This window comes from Schistocerca serialis, chromosome 1 (assembly GCF_023864345.2).
Source record: "Schistocerca serialis cubense isolate TAMUIC-IGC-003099 chromosome 1, iqSchSeri2.2, whole genome shotgun sequence".
NCBI lineage: Eukaryota > Metazoa > Arthropoda > Insecta > Orthoptera > Acrididae > Schistocerca > Schistocerca serialis.
In genome coordinates this window covers 850,902,962-850,924,191 of record NC_064638.1, presented here as the reverse complement: position 1 = coordinate 850,924,191, position 21,230 = coordinate 850,902,962, and the positions used below count along the sequence as shown (strand labels likewise).

General features: G+C 41.3%; 1 protein-coding gene across 1 annotated transcript in view; it reads right to left on the bottom strand.

Moving 5' to 3' along the window:
• LOC126485225 (transmembrane protein 17-like) overlaps positions 1-4,577 on the bottom strand; it is a 51,290-nt gene extending 46,713 nt beyond the window's left edge. The window contains exon 1 of the mRNA XM_050108860.1: positions 4,212-4,577. Coding sequence (XP_049964817.1) covers positions 4,212-4,326 — 115 coding nt within the window. The 5' untranslated portion in view covers positions 4,327-4,577. The remainder of the gene's footprint in view (positions 1-4,211) is intronic.
• Positions 4,578-21,230: the final 16,653 nt, after the last annotated feature.

The window sequence follows — 21,230 nt, the reverse complement described above, 5'->3', positions numbered from 1 at the left end:
AGTACTGATGGTCTTGGGAGAGCCAGTCCTGACAAAACTCTACCATCTGGTGAGCAAGATGTATGAGACAGGCGAAATACCCTCAGACGTCAAGAAGAATATAATAATTCCAATCCCAAAGAAAGCAGGTGTTGACAGGTGTGAAAATTACCGAACTATCAGTTTCATAAGTCATGGCTGCAAAATACTAATGCGAATTATTTACAAACGAATGGAAAAACTAGTAGAAGCCGACCTAGGGGAAGATCTGTTTGGATTCCGTAGAAATATTGGAACACGTGAGGCAATACTGACTCTACGACTCATCTTAGAAGCTAGATTAAGGAAAGGCAAACCTACATTTCTAGCATTTGTAGACTTAGAGAAAGCTTTTGACAATGTTGACAGGAATACTCTCTTTCAAATTCTGAAGGTGACAGGGGTAAAATACATGGAGCGAAAGGCTATTTACAATTTGTATAGAAACCAAATGGCAGTTATAAGAGATGAGGGGCATGAAAGGGAAGCAGTCGTTGGGAAGGGAGTGAGACAGGGTCGTAGCCTCTCCCCGACATTATTCAATCTGTATATTGAGCAAGCACTGAAGGAAATAAAAGAAAAATTCGGAGTACGTATTAAAATCCATGGAGAAGAAATAAAAACTTTGAGGTTCGCCGATGACATTTTAATTCTGTCAGAGACAGCAAAGGACTTGGAAGAGCAGTTGAACGGAATGGATAGTGTCTTGAAAGGAGGATATAAGATGAACATCAACAAAAGCAAAATGAGGATAATGGAATGTAGTCGAATTAAGTCGGGTGATGCTGAAGGAATTAGATTAAGAAATGAGACACTTAATGTAGTAAAGGAGTTTTGCTATTTGGAGAGCAAAATAACATGATGGTCGAAGTAGAGAGGATATAGAGTGTAGACTGGCAATGGGAAGGAAAGCGTTTCTGAAGAAGAGAAATTTGTTAACATCGAGTATAGATTTAAGTGTCAGGAAGTCGTTTCTGAAAGTATTTGTATGGAGTGTAGCCATGTATGGAAGTGAAACATGGATGATAAATAGTTTAGAGAAGAGAATAGAAGCTTTCGAAATGTGGTGCTACAGAAGAATGCTGAAGATTAGATGGGTAGATCACATAACTAATGAGGAGGTGTTGAATAGGATTGGGGAGAATAGGAGTTTGTGGCACAACTTGAAAAGAAGAAGGGACCGGTTGGTAGGACATGTTCTGAGGCATCAAGGGATCACCAATTTAGTGTTGGAGGGCAGCGTAGAGGGTAAAAATCGTACAGGGAGACCAAGAGATGAATACACCAAGCAGATTCAGAAGGATGTAGGCTGCAGTAGGTACTGGGAGATGAAGAAGCTTGCACAGGATAGAGTAGCATGGAGAGCTGCATCAAACCAGTCTCAGGACTGAAGACCACAACTACAACATCTATGTATGCTGTTAAATGCACCAACAAAATTATATCATGGTACCACACATACTTCAGGAGAAACGGCGCCATAAACACTAAAATGTGTGAAAAAATGCTGCATTGTGCACAATGTTTAAATTTATTGCTTCTTTGCTACTAACTATTTGCAACATAATTCGGATACAGTATCCACATTTGCTGCTGAATATATTCACCCAATGTATCATTATAAGACACACAGTTCAAGACATATGACATTACAAACACTGAGATACGTGAAAAATGCCGCATCATAAACAGTTTTAATTAATTTATTCTTTCCTACTAAGACACTCCTACAGCCAAGTCAAAGTAAGGAAATTCCTGACATCTGACAGTGTTTTCAACAGGTTTCAACTGTGAATCACAAACAGCTATAGTTGAAAACTATAGCCATTTATAGAGCCATGAAGAGGCATTGTCATAGAGATGTTTACGAAACTGTACTGTCATAGATGAAGGGGCTGTACTTTTACATTGGTACAATCTGCCTACTTCTTGTACAACTGTATCATAATCTCAAAGGTGTTTTCACAAATACATAGAACTGAAATTTTTTCAATATTACACTACAAACACAGTTGTTTTTTGTTCTCATTTCTAATACAAAATTGGCGAAATGAATATCCAGGCAATTTTGGATTTATCAGCTAGTCACAGTAATAAACAAATGCTTCCCCCAGTAGCTGTAACAACAGTTTACAGAAAAGGATGACCTGATTACAATGTTATGCTGGAGTCCAATATCAATCATTCCTGTACAGCCTAAAGTGATGGAATCTGCACTGAAAAATAAGTTTTTCCATTTACATGTTAAGTAGCATATTCTACAATATACGCCACGGATTTAAGAAAGGAAGATATAGCATTGTAAAAGTGTAAGTAGCACTGACACTGTGGCCTTGGAAAAGCCGCACTAAGACACTTCCACACTATGGTGTTGATTGTAGTCTGACAATCACACAACTCTACTTCAAAACAAGGTGACAGATTGTACCTGACCAAAGAGCAATATTGTGTGAAAAGGAGCTAGAATACACCATCACTCTGGGATCTGCACTTGAGCTTCTCCTTATTGATAGAATTTCTACATGACTGGATGTAGAGATCAGATATTACTATTCACTGACAAGATAATATTATTACCTAGTGGGAAAGACCGTAATTAGGCATTTCATGAGGCGGTTTTATAATTCAATATGGCCCAAGAATGGTTCACAGTAGACTAGATTAAAATAAATTAAGACAATATGCTGCATGGGTATTATGTAGTCTTGGTGGCACTGGATTCTTGGGAAGGCCTAATACAGATGACACGAAACTTCTTGGTTACATCACTGACAGGAAGTTCACCTGCGAAGAGCAGATGGCACATGCATTTGCACGCGCACTTGTGTACGCTTTCACAGCTATTGCAGTTACATTGAAAGTAAAGTAAATAACAGAAAAAATATCACTGACACTTCCTAAAAAATGGCAGCACAAATAACAGTTGGAACATTTGTGATATGTATGGTTTTCTTCTGCAGAGCCTGGGTTTATCATTTATTTGTATCAGTTTTAGGACACCTTACCAAACACAAATGGTAGGAGCAGCATATAGTAACACTTAACATTAAGAAGACAAAGACTGTGTCATAACAACTGCCTCAAAATAAAAAATTATGCGTATGATCACTCAGTCACTAATGACAGCGCAATTTTCTAGGCCACTAACAGAAAACATTTAAAAGAAATTTTCAGTTTACAAATTGAGTCATCCTAGAATAATGAAAAAGAACAAGGGAGCCCACTGCCCGGAATTTTTTTAAAGACCTGTGGATTTCAACGTCCCCTGCATGTTATATATTTTCTAAACATGAGTGCACATCAGGAAAAAAACCATACATCAACCTGCCACAAATAGCTCTATACACAAACAAGAACCAGAGAATGAATACATTTAGAAAGAAAACACAAAACAGTAACAGTGTTAACTATTGATCCCCCTTGCACTTTTCAATATAGCATGGACGTAAATATTAGGCTGCGCTACCGACCAATTTGCTACCACAACCTTCATTTTACTTTCGCATTTGTTGGCTTTGCCAACTCTCAACCAAATTATATGTAAGCATTATGATTCATTAAAAGTTAATTTGTTACAACCAAACTTTCTGCTTTCGCATTCATTAGCTTTGCCAACTCACAATCAAATTGTCACCATCCAACATAACCTAGACCTAGGGTCGAGCTAGAAATCGGTTTGCCAATACAACCAAGATTTCATGGGAAGGGGGATGGGGAAATGGGGGACAACACATTATAACTGTTAAAATCATATAATACATTACATAAAAAGACATTAAAGAAGCATGAGGAACAGACTGCTAAAAAGAAGTTTACGCACACCGTCTCAAAAAAAACTTACTATACAGTTAAAGATTATTTATATAAAATGTAAAATAAATAGAAATTAACACCAATAAGCAAAATGTATGTGCGCCTACTCCGTTTCTATTACTACGATGCATTTTGGTATAACTAAAGCAAGTTTTTTCCTTCGTGTGTGTAATTTTTGCGTGCAATACTTGTATACATTATTATGAACAGTTATCAATGTCAACGACTCAATACTGTAAAATAATCAATGGCCAATCAAGATTCTTGCTTCCCGATATGGCTCAGCGTAATAGAAAAATAATTTAATTCAAAAAATCAGTGGTAAGGAACAGGAAAACGAACTGCAAACAGAATGTAAAAAATTACTGAAAAATTCTGACCTACTCCCTCCAGGCTGTTTAATGTTTGGGCGGAACATGTAGACAAACCAGGAAATATTTTTTCTGATATAGTTGATAACGTCTTTCCGTAAAGTCTTGCTCTTCTGTTCTCCATCACACCCTCGTTGCGGTTTTATAATGATCTTAATCGCGCAGACACAGTTAAAGCAAATACCTCAAAAACCACAATCAAACTGCGGAAACAAAAACGATTACGGGAACCTTTGGACGTAAACAAAGCTTTTCGATTCTGGCGCCATCCTGCAGTTGACATTTAACACTGCGGTACGGATCAGTTTCTGCTTTGATATGATTGGCTGGCATTAATCACTTGCATGTACACATCCCCTCCATCGCATCGGTGAGTCAAGTGGCTTGTCGAAACACCGTAGTGGGCGTAGTGGCTCCCTGTCATTCCAGCTGGCCTACTGACGGAAAAACGTTAGTGAGCGCCGTAAGAATAGTTCGGCTGCAACAGGCAGAAGCAGCATCCCCTGTATCCACAAGGGGTGCTAGCAGAAGACGAACTTTGTTGGTGCTGCTCATATTAGCGATTTTGACCGAGATAATCTCACGCTGAAGAGTCCTTCTTCGGCACGCCGCTGTAGAACTATGCACAGAAACTGCTAAGTGAAAAATCCGTGCAATAAGCACCTTTATTTATATATAAAAGCCGACTTCGGAATTTTCTGTGAATTCTGTTTCTCGGACATGGAAGGAGTTGCTTGACATTCATAAGTAGCTGCAGATTGCCCTGACTACCATCAACCGATTGGTAGTTGCTGCAAATCGGTGTGTTGGAAAAGCTCCCGAGACTCGTACCTGTGGTACCAGTACCTAAGCTATCTCAAGCACTGTCTGCTCTTGTGGATCTGTCTCCTCTGCAGAATGTATGGGGCCTGTTATTTCCCGTCCATTTGCCTTTGAGTGGCGTTTCAGTGGTACAGCTACACATCCTGTACAAGGTGGATGGGAATCAGGGAGAGCTCACAGTGTTGTTCTGATCCCCCTAATCATCAAGTTTGAGGTGCTGTCTTTCACTGAAACTGGAACTGAGTCAGTGGAACTCACTTCACCTGTTTCGGCTGAGGTCAAGAGAAGTTAAATGCAAAAGTGTAGAAGTCTATTAATTTTTGGCAGTTCAAACGTACAGCAAATGATACTTCTCCTTACAGAAATGGCAGAAAGAGACAGGAAAGGGCAGCAGCTGCACTCAGTGTATATGCCTGGGGGCTTCATTCAAGATGTTGAAGAGTCTATTCCAGCAGCCATTGAGAGAACAGGGTGCAACCATACTGTAGCACACATTGGAACAAATGATGCCCATCGTCTGGGTTCCAAAGTCATACTTGGCTCATTCCAACGACTGGCAGAGATGGTTGAGAAGACCAGCCTTGGACATGAAGTGTCAACGAAGCTCACAATTTGCAGCATTGTCCCCAGAACAGATCAAATCCCTTAGGTTCTGAGTTGAGTTGAAAGACTGAACTAGAGACTTCGGAGGTACTGTGACAAGCTAGGATGCAACTACCTGGACTTGCACCACAGCGTTGAGATCTGTAAGGTCCTCCTAAATTGGTGAGATGTGCACTACACATCATAGGCTGCTGCTCAGGTAGCTGAGTGCATGTGTGTGGTGCACACCAGTTTTTTGTTTTTTAGATTAAGTGAGTCCCCAAACCCGTCCAGACAACGATAGCTGTAGGAAACACAGAAGTATCAGTGTAAGATAAAAAATTACCACTCACAGGAGAGAATATTAAAATCCTAATGGTTAACTGAGAAAGCATTCACAACAAAATGCCAGAGTTTGAAGCATTCCTGAAAAGCAGTGAAGCTGACATAATACTACAGACAAAAAGGTGGCTGAAACCTGAAATTGATGGCAGTGAGAATTTTAGGGAAAATGTAATTGTATGTCGTAAGGATAGGCTAATGGGAAATGGAAATGGTGTATTTGTCTCAGTAAACAAGAAACTCAAATCCACCGGAATAGAAGTTGAAGCTGCATGTGAGAAGATCGTTGGGGCAAGACTTAGTATCAGGAGTGGCCATAAAAAGATAACTGGATCCTTCTGTCGCCGACCAGACTCATCTCCTAAAGTAACTGAAAACTTTAGAGGAAACTTCTGTTCACTTGTACATAAGTTAAGCAATCATGTTGTAATCATCGGTGGAGAGTTTAATCACCCAACAATTAACTAGGAAAATTACAGTTTGTTAGTGGTGGGCATGATAAGACATACTGTGAAACATTATTAAATGCCTTCTTTGGAAACTACCTAGAAATGATAGGAACATAACTCATGATGGAAATATATTGTATCTAATGGAAGAAATAGACCTGGCCTCTTAGAGGATGTCCACATCACCACATCGAAACTGATAGTGACAATGATGTGGTTGTGGCAACAATGATTACCAAAGTACAAAGTACAACTAAGACAAACAAAAGCCATATATGTTCAGCAAACTAGATTAAAAATCAGTTGTGTCATATCTCAGTGACGAACTTGAAACTTTCTGCACAGGACAGGAGCATACAGAGGAACTATGTATCAAATTTTTAAATCATAGTTGACCATTCGCTGGAAAGATAGATTCCTAGCAGAACAGCACATAATAGAAGGGAACCACTATGGTATACAGTCACTGTAATGAAACTTCCGAAGAGATGCCTGCGTAGTAGGCGTAAAGCAAAGCATAGGGTTATAGAGAGAGAGATATGAATGAAAACAATTTGGTTCTCAAGAGAGCAGTGAATGAGCCCTTCAGTGACTACCGTAGCAAATGATCTTTCACAAAATCCAAAGAAATTATGGTCATATGTAAAGGTTTTAATGGCACTAAAGTTAGTGACCAGTCTCTACTGAATGAGACAGGAACTGAAATTGAGAAAACATGCACAGTTCTTTGAAAAGAGCAAATGCCACACCTGCCTGTAAGAATGGTAGTAGAAGTGATCCACAAAACTACCATCCAGTATCCTTGACATCAATTTCTTGTAGTATCTAAGAACATATTCTGAACTGAAACATAATGAGGTATCTTGAACAGAATGACCTCCGCCATGCCAACCAGCATAGCTTCTGAAAACATCGATCATAAGAAATTCAATTCACACTTTTCTCACATCGCATACTGAAAGCTCTTAATTTCCGAAAAGTATTTTACTCAGTACTACACCTATGCTTATTGTCAAAAGTACGATCATATGGGGTTTCAACTGAAATTTGTGACTGGATTGAGAGACTTTTGGAGAGAGGTGGAGAGTCATCGTCAGATGTAGGAGTAACTGCAGGTGTGTCCCAGGAAAATCAGTTGGGATCCCTGCTGTTCATGTTGCATATTAATTATCTTTTCGGCAATATTAAAAGTAACCTCAGACATTTTGTAGATGAGGCACTTATCTATAATGAAGTACTATCTGAAAGAAGCTGCAAAAATATTCAGTTAGATCTTGGTAAGATTTCAAAGTGGCGCAAAGATTGCCAAGTTGCATTACATGTTTAGAAATGTAAAACTGTGCACTTCACAAAACGATATAACGTAACATCCTATGACTATAATGCCAATGAGTCACTGTTGGAACCAGCAAACCCAAACAAATACCTTGTAGGGATATGAAATGAAACGATCATATAGTCTCAGTGGTGCATAAAGCAGGTGGCAGACTTCGTTTTACTATTAAAATACTGAGGAAGTGTAGCCTACATAGGCGACACTCACAAATCACTCATGCGAACATTTCTAGAATATTGATCAAGTGTGTGGGATTCATACTGAATAGGACTGACAGGGATACTGAACGTACACAGGGAAGGGCAGCACAAATGGTCACTGAAGTGTTTGAACTATAGGAGAGTGTCACAGAGATACTGAGCAAATGGAACTGGCAGACTTGAAGATAGACGTAAACTATCCCAAGAATGTCTACTGCCAAAGGTTTAAAAAACCGCCTTTAAATGATGACTCTAAAGATATACTGCAGTCCCCTTCGTATGGCTCACATAGGAATCATGAGGATAAGATTAGAATAGTTACAGCAAGCACAGAGGTATTCAGACCATCATTCTTCCTGCACTCAACACATGAAGCCAATAAGAAGAAGCCCTAATAACTGGTGCATTGGCATGTACCCTCTGTCATGCACCTCACAGTGGGTTGCAGACTATAGATGAAGATGTAGATATTAAGGCCTCTAGACATGCACTAATTTATCGGCCGACCTACCAATTTCGTGGCAGCCTATACAAGCGCCAACCGACTGCACTCAGCAGTTCCTTCGCCGCCATGTTGTTGTGATTTGTTTATTTTAAGTTCATTCTACGATATCCCTTTTGGTTTTACACAGGAAGAAAAACGAGGATTTCCCTTAACTGTTTTAGACATAACAAGGCCAAAAAAAGCCGAGAGAAAGCTGTTGGCAAAGAATTGGCTAATTCAAGGGAAGAAAGTCACACACATTGTGTTACTTAAATAACGGGAGTCCGATGATTTTTGTTATTATATAATACTGATTGACTCATACAATTCTGAGTCGCTTAACGTCATCAATCCATTGCAAACGAAAAATAATACTGTCATGAGAGAGACTTTTAGTTACTTTATGATTTCTAGCGACTGACAGTAGTGAGGAAGACCTCACATTCAGTGAAGTTATATACCCACAATCTCTATATAAAGGGTGATTCATGAAGATATGCAAATATTTTAATGTGTTATTCTACAAGCAAAACTAATGAAAAAAGTTCAGATGAACATAGGTCTGCAAATGTTTAGTTATGGAGTTACAGCTAATAAAAGATTTTGCTGAAATCTAGAAACTTCGCTAATATGAAGCTATTGTAAAACTGTACCAGGTTAAAGGAAACTAGGATTTTCGTTTATTTTGTTGTTATTGATCTGGTTATCTAATAAAACATGTCCCAGACATGTCTCTGCAGTAGTTTTCCAGAACATCCAGAGAAGCAAAGAAGTAATATCTTAATTTTTTAAATTTACTAACTACTTTGCCCAATTTGTTTTTTTTAAATCTAGACAATTGCACAAAGTTTTCAACAGAAGACGCAGAAATTTAATTTTGGAAAAATGATGGTAATAACGTTAACAGAAACTGTATGAATGTATCAGATAATCTGCTCTTATTAATACCATAGTACACGTGAATTCGTGTTAAACAGGAAAAAACAAAGCTCATTGTTAAGGAAGCTGTACAGTGTACATACAATTTCACAATACATTCACAATAAATGTTCCAAAATGTCTCCACCAAGTTCAATGCATTTAGCTATACGTGTATGAACAGATTTTGTTGCTTATTTCAGTTTCACAGGGTTGTTCTTAATTTTGTCTATTGCATTCATGATGCGAGCAAGTAATGCCAAATGTATATTGGCTTTGTCCTCATAAACTCCCATCTCCTTTCAAGGTTAGGAAAACGACTGAAACAACTCACCAACGGTTGCAAACAATGACATAAACGTTTCTACATTCTTAATGGAAAGTAAACAAATTTACTTGTATAATAATCTTTGCTTCTGTGGATGTTCTGGAGAACTAACGCAGAAGCATGTCTGGGACATATTTTATTAGATTCACCAGACCAATAGCAACAAAATAAATGGAAATCGTGCTTTACTTTAACCTCATACAGTTTGGTTATGGCTTCATATTAGTGAAGTTGCTAAATTTCAAGCAAAATCTTTAATTAGCCGTAACTCCGTAACTAAACTTTTTTGGACCTATGTTTATATCAACTTTTCTCATTAGTTTTACTTGCTGAATAAAATATTTAAATATGTGCATATCTTCGTGAATCGCCCTGTATATTAGAAACGAAGCACTTAGCAGCTATTAGATCTGTAAAAAAATCCCGCAATCTTGGTCTTCATAGCAGAGGAATTTGTCATAGGCTGGACTGAATTAACAACCATAGAATGTTGATATTTCGGTTTTTATATTTCATTAACGATAAGTATCGAAAATAAAACTTAAAAACAAAAATTCAGAATATCGATGCACTTTTATTCTCTCTAAGTGCCACATGAAACCATTACAGATTCGTTATTCCTTGCAAGATGTATTCCACAAACATCTACAGTCTTTAAATTTCTTCAGAAACAAAGTCCTTAACGTTTCTCCCGCCTCGTACCTAGTCATATACACTCCTGGAAATTGAAATAAGAACACCGTGAATTCATTGTCCCAGGAAGGGGAAACTTTATTGACACATTCCTGGGGTCAGATACATCACATGATCACACTGACAGAACCACAGGCACATAGACACAGGCAACAGAGCATGCACAATGTCGGCACTAGTACAGTGTATATCCACCTTTCGCAGCAATGCAGGCTGCTATTCTCCCATGGAGACGATCATAGAGATGCTGGATGTAGTCCCGTGGAACGGCTTGCCATGCCATTTCCACCTGGCGCCTCAGTTGGACCAGCGTTCGTGCTGGACGTGCAGACCGCGTGAGACGACGCTTCATCCAGTCCCAAACATGCTCAATGGGGGACAGATCCGGAGATCTTGCTGGCCAGGGTAGTTGACTTACACCTTCTAGAGCACGTTGGGTGGCACGGGATACATGCGGACGTGCATTGTCCTGTTGGAACACCAAGTTCCCTTGCCGGTCTAGGAATGGTAGAACGATGGGTTCGATGACGGTTTGGATGTACCGTGCACTATTCAGTGTCCCCTCGACGATCACCAGTGGTGTACGGCCAGTGTAGGAGATCGCTCCCCACACCATGATGCCGGGTGTTGGCCCTGTGTGCCTCGGTCGTATGCAGTCCTGATTGTGGCGCTCACCTGCACGGCGCCAAACACGCATACGACCATCATTGGCACCAAGGCAGAAGCGACTCTCATCGCTGAAGACGACACGTCTCCATTCGTCCCTCCATTCACGCCTGTCGCGACACCACTGGAGGCGGGCTGCACGATGTTGGGGCGTGAGCGCAAGACGGCCTAACGGTGTGCGGGACCGTAGCCCAGCTTCATGGAGACGGTTGCGAATGGTCCTCGCTGATACCCCAGGAGCAACAGTGTCCCTAATTTGCTGGGAAGTGGCGGTGCGGTCCCCTACGGCACTGCGTAGGATCCTACGGTCTTGGCGTGCATCCGTGCGTCGCTGTGGTCCGGTCCCAGGTCGACGGGCACGTGCACCTTCCGCCGACCACTGGCGACAACATCGATGTACTGTGGAGACCTCACGCCCCACGTGTTGAGCAATTCGGCGGTACGACCACCCGGCCTCCCGCATGCCCACTATACGCCCTCGCTCAAAGTCCGTCAACTGCACATACGGTTCACGTCCACGCTGTCGCGGCATGCTACCAGTGTTAAAGACTGCGATGGAGCTCCGTATGCCACGGCAAACTGGCTGACACTGACGGCGGTGGTGCACAAATGCTGCGCAGCTAGCGCCATTCGACGGCCAACACCGCGGTTCCTGGTGTGTCCGCTGTGCCGTGCGTGTGATCATTGCTTGTACAGCCCTCTCGCAGTGTCCGGAGCAAGTATGGTGGGTCTGACACACCGGTGTCAATGTGTTCTTTTTTCCATTTCCAGGAGTGTATATTATAACAGCATTTTATCCTGCATGCAGAGACAAAAGACGAACTTTTACCGGAAGGCTGGCATGACCCACGGCATTATTTGCTGAGTGCAGCGGTGTGGGGGTCGGGTGTCGGACGTTCCTACTTGTCCGACATCCCGACAATAAACGCGCGTTGGTCGGTCTGTAAAACCGGCTGTTGTTGTTATTGTGGTCATGCAGCTCTCCACGCTACTCTATCCTGTGCAAGCTTCTTCATCTCCCAGTACCTACTGCAGCCTACAGCCTTCTGAATCTCCTTAGTGTATTCATCTCTTGGTCTCCCTCTACGATTTTTACCCTCCACACTGCCCTCCAGTACTAAATTGGTGATCCCTCGATGTCTCAGAACATGTCCTACCAACCGATTCCTTCTTCTAGTCAAGTTGTGCCATAAGCTACTCTTCTCCACAATTCTATTCAATACCTCCTCATTAGTTATGTGATCTACCCATCTAATCTTCAGCATTCTTTTGTAGCACCACATTTCGAAAGCTTCTATTCTCTTCTTGTCTAAACTATTTATCATCCATGTTTCACTTCCATACATGGCTACACTCCACGCAAATACTTTCAGAAACGACTTCCTGACATTTAAATCTATACTCGATGGTAATAAATTTCTCTTCTTCAGAAATACTTTCCTTGCCATTGCCTGTCTACATTTTATATCCTCTCTACTTCGATCATCATCAGTTATTTTCCTCCCCAAATAGCAATACTCAGTCACTACTTTAAGCGTCTCATTTCCTAATCTAATTCCCTCAGCATCACCCAATTTAATTTGGCTACGTTCCATTACCCTCGTTTTGCTTTTGTTGATGTTCATCTTCTATCATCCTTTCAAGACACTGTCCATTCCGTTCAACTGCTCCTCCAAGTCCTTTGCTGTCTCTGACAGAATTACAATGTCATCGGCGAACCTCAAAGTTTTTGTGATTCTTGAGTTTCTCCGGCGTATTTGATAATCAAAATATCCACGGGTGTACTGCCGGTCTACAGTGTCCAACGGGCACAATATTTCGGCGATCATATTGTGCCCCTTGGACACTGTGGACCGGCAGTACACCTGCGGATATTTTGATTCTCAAAGTTTTATTTCTTCTCCATGGATTTTAATTCCTACTCCGAACTTTTCTTTTGTTTCCTTTATTGCTTGCTCAATATACAGATTGAATAACATCGGGGATAGGCTACAACCCTGTCTCACTCCCTTCCCAACCACTGCATCCCTTTCATACCCCTCGACTCTTATAACTGCCATCTGCCTTCTGTACAAATTGTAAATAGCCTTTCCCTCCCTGTATTTTACCCCTGCCACCTTCAGAATTGGAAAGAGAGTATTCCAATCAACATTGTCAAAAGCTTTCTCTAAGTCTACAAATGCTAGAAACGTAGGTTTGCCTTTCCTTAATCTAGCTTCTAAGATGAGTCGTAGAGTCAGTATTGCCTCACGTGTTCCAACATTTCTGCGGAATCCAAACTAATCTTCCCCCAAGTCGGCTTCTATCAGTTTTTCCATTCGTCTGTAAAGAATTCGCGTTAGTATTTTGCAGCTGTGACTTATTAAACGTATAGTTCGGTAATTTTCACACCTGTCAACAACTGCTTTCTTTGGTATTGGAATTATTATATTCTCCTTGAAGTCTGAGGGTATTTCGCCTGTCTCATACATCTTGCTCACCAGATGGTAGAGTTTTGTCAGGACTGGCTCTCCCAAGGCTGTCAGTAGTTCTAATGGAATGTTGTCTACTCTCGGGGCCTTGTTTCGACTCAGGTCTTTCAGTGCTCTGTCAAACTCTTCATGCAATATCATATCTTCCATTTCATCTTCATCTACATCCTCTTCCACTTCCATAACATTGTCCTCAAGCACATCGCTCTTGTATAGACCCTCTATATACTCCTTCCCCCTTTCTGCTTTCCCTTCTTTGCTTAGAACTGGGTTTCCATCAAAGCTCTTTATATTTATGCAAGTTGTTCTCCTTTCTCCAAAGGTATCTTTAATTTTCCTGTAGGCGGTATCTATTTTACCCCTAGTGAGATAAGCCACTACATCCTTACATTTGTCCTCTAGCCATCCCTGCTTAGCCATTTTGCACTTCCTGTCGATATCATTTTTGAGACGTTTGTATTCCTTTTTGCCTGCTTCATTTACTGCATTTTTATATTTTCTCCTTTCATCAATTAAGTTCAATATTTCTACTGTTACCCAAGGAGTTCTACTAGCCCTCGTCTTTTTACCTACTTTATCCTCTGCTGCCTTCACTACTTCATCCCTCAGAGCTACCCATTCTTCTTCTACTGTACTCCTTTCCCCCATTCCTGTCAATTGTTCCCTTATGCTCTCTCTGAAACTCTGTACAACCTCTGGTTCCTTCAGTTTATCCAGGTCCCATTTCCTTAAATTCCCACCTTTATGCAGTTTCTTCAGTTTTAATCTACAGTTCATTACCAATAGATTGTGGTCAGATTCCACATCTGAGCCTGGAAATATCTTACAATTTAAAACCTGGTTCCTAAATCTCTGTCTTACCATTATATAATCTATCTGATACCTTTTAGTATCTCCAGGGTTCTTCCATGTATACAACCTTCTTTCATGATTCTTGAACCAAGTGTTAGCTATGATTAGGTTATGCTCTGCGCAAAATTCTACCAGGCGGCTTCCTCTTTCATTTCTTAGCCCCAATCGATATTCACTTACTATGTTTCCATCTCTCTATTTTCCTACTCTCGAATTCCAGTCACCCATGACTATTAAATTTTCGTCTCACTTCACTACCTGAATAATTTCTTTTATCTCCTCATACATTTCATCAATTTCTTCGACATCTGCAGAGCTAGTTGGCATATAAACTTGTACTACTGTAGTAGACGTGGGCTTCGTGTCTATCTTGGCCACAATAATGCGTTCACTACGCTGTTTGTAGTAGCTTACCCGTACTCTTATTTTTTTTATTCATTATTAAACCTAATCCTGCATTACCCCTATTTGATTTTATATTTATAACTCTGTATTCACCTGACCAAAAGTCTTGTTCCTCCTGCCACCAAACTTCACTAATTCCCACTACATCTAACTTTAACCTATCCATTTCCCTTTTTAAATCTTCTAACCTACCTGCCCGATTAAGGGATCTGACATTCCACTCTCCGATCCGTAGAACACCAGTATTCTTTCTCCTGATAACGGTGTCCTCTTGAGTAGTCCCTGCCCGGAGATCCTAATGGGGGACTATTTTACCTCCGGAATATTTTACCCAAGAGGACCCCATCAGCGGCGCAGCTTGACCCCAGTAGCGCTTATCGCACAGCAACATCCAGTGCCTCGCACCGCAACATCCAGTGCGTGCGCGATATCGCGGCTCGGCCCAACAACCGGAAACCAATTTTAGTGCAACATGGGCCTAGTAAAACTAGGGCCCGTGTTGCCCGGCAGCCTTGTCCAGCAGCTGTATGCCGTGTCTTCCAAGCCAAAATGTTTGCATCTGGAAATGCTTCAAGGCCACCATAATCTGCCTGATTGCCCCATACAACAGCAAGTGTCAATCAGGTACTACCTCCAAACACTGCTTGTACATCACAGGTGAAGTTCAGATGGAGTCAACGAAAATCATTTGGAACTCCAATCAATTGCTGCTTATTAAACTGCCCAGCCAAGTCAATATCAATTGCCTTCAAACTGCGATACACAGGTACACTGCACGCAAGGCGGGTGACCTTGAACGGGACTTAGCCACTGGATGAGGCTGCATGGGAAACACGGGCCCTAGTTTTACTAGGCCCGTGTTGCACTAAAATTGCTTTCCAGTTGCTGGGCCGAGCCGCGATATCGCGCACGCAACGGATGTTGTGGTGCGAGGCACCGGATGTTGCTTTGCGATAACCGGTACTGGGGTCCAGCTGCGCCGCAGCACGGAGCGTCATTCGCTCTGCGAACGTCGAGGAATGCGGACGCATAACTCTGGGTGTCTCGCTGGGCATTGGCTTGCTACGTTCACTTGTGTTAATGTGCCACAGCAATGCCTCTGCGACGTGGTTACCGTCGTCGCTGAGGGCGCAGTGTACCTGTGTATCGCAGTTTGAAGGCGATTGATATTGACTTGGCTGGGCAGTTTAATAAGCAGCAATTCATTGGAGGTCCAAATGTTTTTCGTGGACTCCATATGAACTTCACCTGTGATGTACAACAGTACCATAAGGCTGTTTAGCCACGAGTCCTGTAGTCTCAGCTATACTCCATGTCTTTCAAGCAAAAATGTTAGCATCTGGAAATGCTTCAAGGCCACCATAATCTGCTTGATTGCCGCATACAACAGCAAGTGTCAACCAGGTACTACCTCCAAACACTGCTTGTACATCACAAGTGAAGTTCAGATGGAGTCCACGAAAAACATTTGGACCTCCAATCAATTGCTGCTTATTAAACTGCCCAGCCAAGTCAATATCAACCGCCTTCAAACTGCGATACACAGGTACACTGCGCCGCCAGCGACGACGGTAACCACGTCGTTGAGGCATTGCTGTGGAGATAAGGAATAGAGATAAGGAAAGGACAGAACACACTTTATTGTCTATAATAAATCATACAATCACCATTGATCTTTATTTTACAATTGCCATTGCCGACTTTTGCCCATAAAATGAGGTACTCATCAGCATTTAACTTCTTCTTCCTTCTCGTAGTCAATACAAATGGCATACTTGGAACAAAAGTACCATAAGGCTGTTTAGCCAAGAGTCCTGTAGTCTCAGCTATACTCCATGTCTTCCAAGCCAAAATGTTAGCATCTGGAAATGCTTCAAGGCCACCATAATCTGCCTGATTGCCCCATACAACAGCAAGTGTCAACCAGGTACTACCTCCAAACACTGCTTGTACATCACAGGTGAAGTTCAGATGGAGTCCACGAAAAACATTTGGACGTCCAATCAATTGCTGCTTATTAAACTGCCCAGCCAAGTCAATATCAATCGCCTTCAAACTGCGATACACAGGTACGCTGTGCCGCCAGCGACGACGGTAACCACGTCGCAGAGGCATTGCTGTGGCACGTTAACACAAGTGAACGTACCAAGCCAACGACCAGCGAGACACCCAGAGCTATGCGTCTGCACTCCTCGTCGTTCGCAGAGCAAATGATGCTCCGTGCTGCGGCGCAGATGGACACCAGTAGCACTTATCGCACAGCAACATCCAGTGCCTCGCACCGCAACATCCGGTGCATGTGCGATATCCCAGCTCGGCCAAGCAACCGGAAACCAATTTTAGTGCAGCACGAGCCTAGTAAAACTAGGATCCGTGTTGCCCGGCAGCCTCGTCCAGCGGCTAAGTCCCGTTCAAGGACACCCACCTTGCATGCAACCAAGAGCAGGACGGCCACCAAAACAAAAAGTGAATAGATTTTTGTAATAAAAAAAGGGAAGGAGATAAGGAATAGAGACAAGGAAAGGACGGAACACACTCTATTGTCTATAATAAATCAAACAATCACCATTGATCGGCAATGGCAATTGCAAAATAAAGATCAATGGTGATTGTATGATTTATTATAGACAATAAAGTGTGTTCTGTCCTTTCCTTATCTCTATTCCTACGTACGTGCCACAGCAATGCCTCTGCGACGTGGTTACCGTCGTCGCTGGCGGCGCAGCGAACCTGTGTATCGCAGTTTGAAGGCGATTGATATTGACTTGGCTGGGCAGTTTAATAAGCAGCAATTGATTGGACGTCCAAATGTTTTTCGTGGACTCCATCTGAACTTCACCTGTGATGTACAAGCAGTGTTTGGAGGTAGTACCTGGTTGACACTTGCTGTTGTATGGGGCAATCAGGCAGATTATGGTGGCCTTGAAGCATTTCCAGATGCTAACATTTTGGCTTGGAAGACATGGAATATAGCTGAGACTACAGGACTCTTGGCTAAACGGCCTTATGGTACTCTTGTTCCAAGTATGCTATTTGTTTTGACTACGAAAAGGAAGAAGAAGTTAAATGCTGATGAGTACCTGTTTTTATGGGCGAAAAGCTGCATGTGCAGTAAAGCTGCATGCCCTCGGGAAAAATTACGGCTGTAGTTTCCCCTTGCTTTCAGCTATTCGCAGTACCAGAAAAGCAAGGCTATTTTGGTTAGTGTTAGAAGGCCAGATCAGTCAATCATCCAGACTGTTGCCCCTGCAACTACTGAAAAGGCTGCTGCCCCTTTTCAGGAACCACACGTTTGTCTGGCCTCTCAACAGGTACCCCTCCATTGTGGTTGCACCTACGGTACAGCTATCTGTATCGTTGGTGCACCCAAGCCTCCCCACCAATGGCAAGGTCCATGGTTCATGGGAGGGGGGGGGGAACCACCTATACACGTGAATTTGTTGGTCGCGCGGTTGGTGCCTTTGTACCGTCCTTTCGGCTGCGTTCACAGTTACACTTACAACGATCATCGCACGCTATCACCAGATATGGGCCGACAGCTTGATCATGGTGGGTCCAATCTTCTTCATCAGTTTGTGACAGGGTCAAGGAAGTTAGGTTCGATTAGAGTTTGTTGTATGTGTGAAGTAGATTAGATTTTAACCTCCGTGGTGGGTTGGATACCATGACTCCTCTGTGCTTGGAGAACTGTGCTGCGGGCAGGTGTTATCCATTATCCATCATCAGTTATTCGAATTACCAGACAAGTCTTACGAATATATGAGATGAAAGGGAAAAAGACACATCACAAAAGTTAAAATTTCTTTAACTTTACGACACCACTTTCCTTCTCCCACCACCAATTAGAGTCAGAATGAGCCACTATCTTTGAATCTAACATACTGGTCAGATGTTTTTCGTATTTATATATTTATGCTTCGAAATTGTGTAGTCACAGTGACACGTCACATTAAGAATCTCTCCCTAACCTGTTGTTCTGAGTACAGTTTATTACGCTATAGTGGCTGGAAGTGCGATTTCAGTTATAATGGTTTTGCTAATGATGTTATGAGCACATAATGGTTAAGCTATAGGTGAAAGTAGATGCTGTTTCTATTATATAATGCACAGATAAGATTTGTTTGTGAATAAGCAAGAATTACTTAAATAATGAAAGATAGGTCAGTAGTTTCAAGGCAGCTCACTTAATTCTAAAAATGGTGAAAATTAATGCAATACTGGTAGAATATTCAGATAATCGGATTCTAGTACTAAAAACTTGAGTACTCTTTAAACACTTGCTCAGGGCATTTGTGAAAGGAAAGAACAAGGTTTCTGGTGGCACTATTATTTCAGATTGTGTGTAGCTTTTAACGAAGGAAATCATCTTCATCATAGTATCTTTTCAGTGCACTTGCACAAAGCATAGTTGCGACATTTGGTATAGAATATATGTGTAGTTGGGGTGTAAGAATGAAGACATTAGCTTTTAAATTAGTCCATAGGTCATCGTAAATAGTATCCAATGCATCACACATAAACTTGGAAATTGTGCGTTGTATAATGTGGTATAGGCCTCAATATTGGAAAGACGTAATCACCAGATGTCAAATACCGAAGTGCCATGTCCAGTTTTAGTTGAGTCAGAAGCGCATCTTTAATGAGAGTGTTAGTTTTTGTTGTCAGAGCTCGAATCACACCTCTACAAGTTCTAGAAATTACCTTTCATTATCTGAAAGTGTTTTACTTATGGTTTTTGGCTTTGCAGACTCAAGATTATTATTGGTGACCCTGAAAAGCAAGTTTACAGAAACTATGTTTTGCTGAATTTATTTGAAGTTGTGCTGGCATATATTAATTAACCTCCAACAGTTCTCATTTAGCATATGTGTGAAAGATAAACAGTGTTTTGAGTAACATACTCTGAACATGTATAGCACTGAAAAGTGGACACAAGTAACACCAAATTTGCAAGCCATTTCGTATAACAAAATCACCAACCTACTGGCATAAAAATGCCAACAAGCAGTAAAATCAATTTGTAGACAGCTAATGCCCGTATACAACAATCCAAAAAAGATCCACTACAGTAAGCATAAAAAGATGCACATGCTTCTTGGTAGCACATATCAGTTTTTGAGGTTATAGTTTACACCTAAAACTTCTGATAAAAGTTTTGCCTACTTGTGGTTTCCAATAAACCTGCTATTTCAGTCAATAGATTTCAAACTATATCCTGATAATGATTTGGTATCCTCAGAATGCCACATATTCATTCCACCTTTGATAAATTGTATCAGTTTCTCACACTCCAAATGTGAAAATGTCTGTCGATTTGTTCAAAGAAAACAAAATGATGAATTTCACCGATTGTTGTCCGAAGTCTAGACATTTAGACGATGAGATCGCCTACAATGTGACCATGCTCATAGTGATGTCCTGATTTCAAAAAAATGAACCGATGTCAGTTGTTGTCGATATCCTCTGATTCCGGTGCACTGTAACTGCAGCCTTAAACGACCCCTGTTCCACCTCCAACGTCGACAATAAGACATTCTTTCCGAGAAACATTGACACTTGACAGCCTGTAAGGATGGCATCATTTGAAATGTATTATGCAATGCTTTGACATTCCATTCCATCAGTAATGAATCTACTGTAAGGCTGCAGTCACAGTGGATTTCAGCAATGACCAATAGATAGCCCATCTTTTCAAATCAGTATGCGACTATGTTGGTCACATTGAAGCCAATCTCAATGCCTGCACGTACAGACTTCAGACAACAATTGATGAAATTCAAATCAGTTTTTTCTCTTCAGTCGTGTCAACCACCGTTCTCACACATAAAATATGGATGGTGAGAAACTGACAAGTTTAGCCCATCAAAGAGTTGTTTAGTTACTCCGATAACTGAGGACTGAGTGTACAATACTCGCCACATTCTTTCCAAGGTGGATATAGCTCATTCACATGCATTGGACATCTTTTTAACTGCAAAAGAATTCATGCAGCACAGAGGCAGTGTGGTATCCATTCAACCACATGAGGATAAAATCTAACCTCCTTCATACATAAAGTAGGTTGTAATCTAACCTAATTTCCTTGATCCTTGCCAAAAATTGATGGAGGTGATTGGACACAAGATGTCAGTAGAAGTTATTGAGCGACCTCTGGCAATGGCGTCTGATGACCATTATCGGAATCACTGAGAAAACAGTCTAAGCTATTTGAATAACAGGGATTTAAATCCTACAGAAAACAGTGAACAGTGGCTGTTTTGTATATGTTATTTAATTACGAATATTAAGGCCTTATTGCTCAAGTGCATCTATAATACCCCTCAAACACAACATTAGAAAAGTGTTGCCTTCTATCTTTTTTTAGGAACGATAAGTTGTGAATTTTGAATGTCTCTACAAATTAATGTCCAAGATCAGTCAATGCTGTTCCTTTAGATGTGATTCTCAGGCTCGCTTGTTAGCAGCAAGATCTTAGATCAG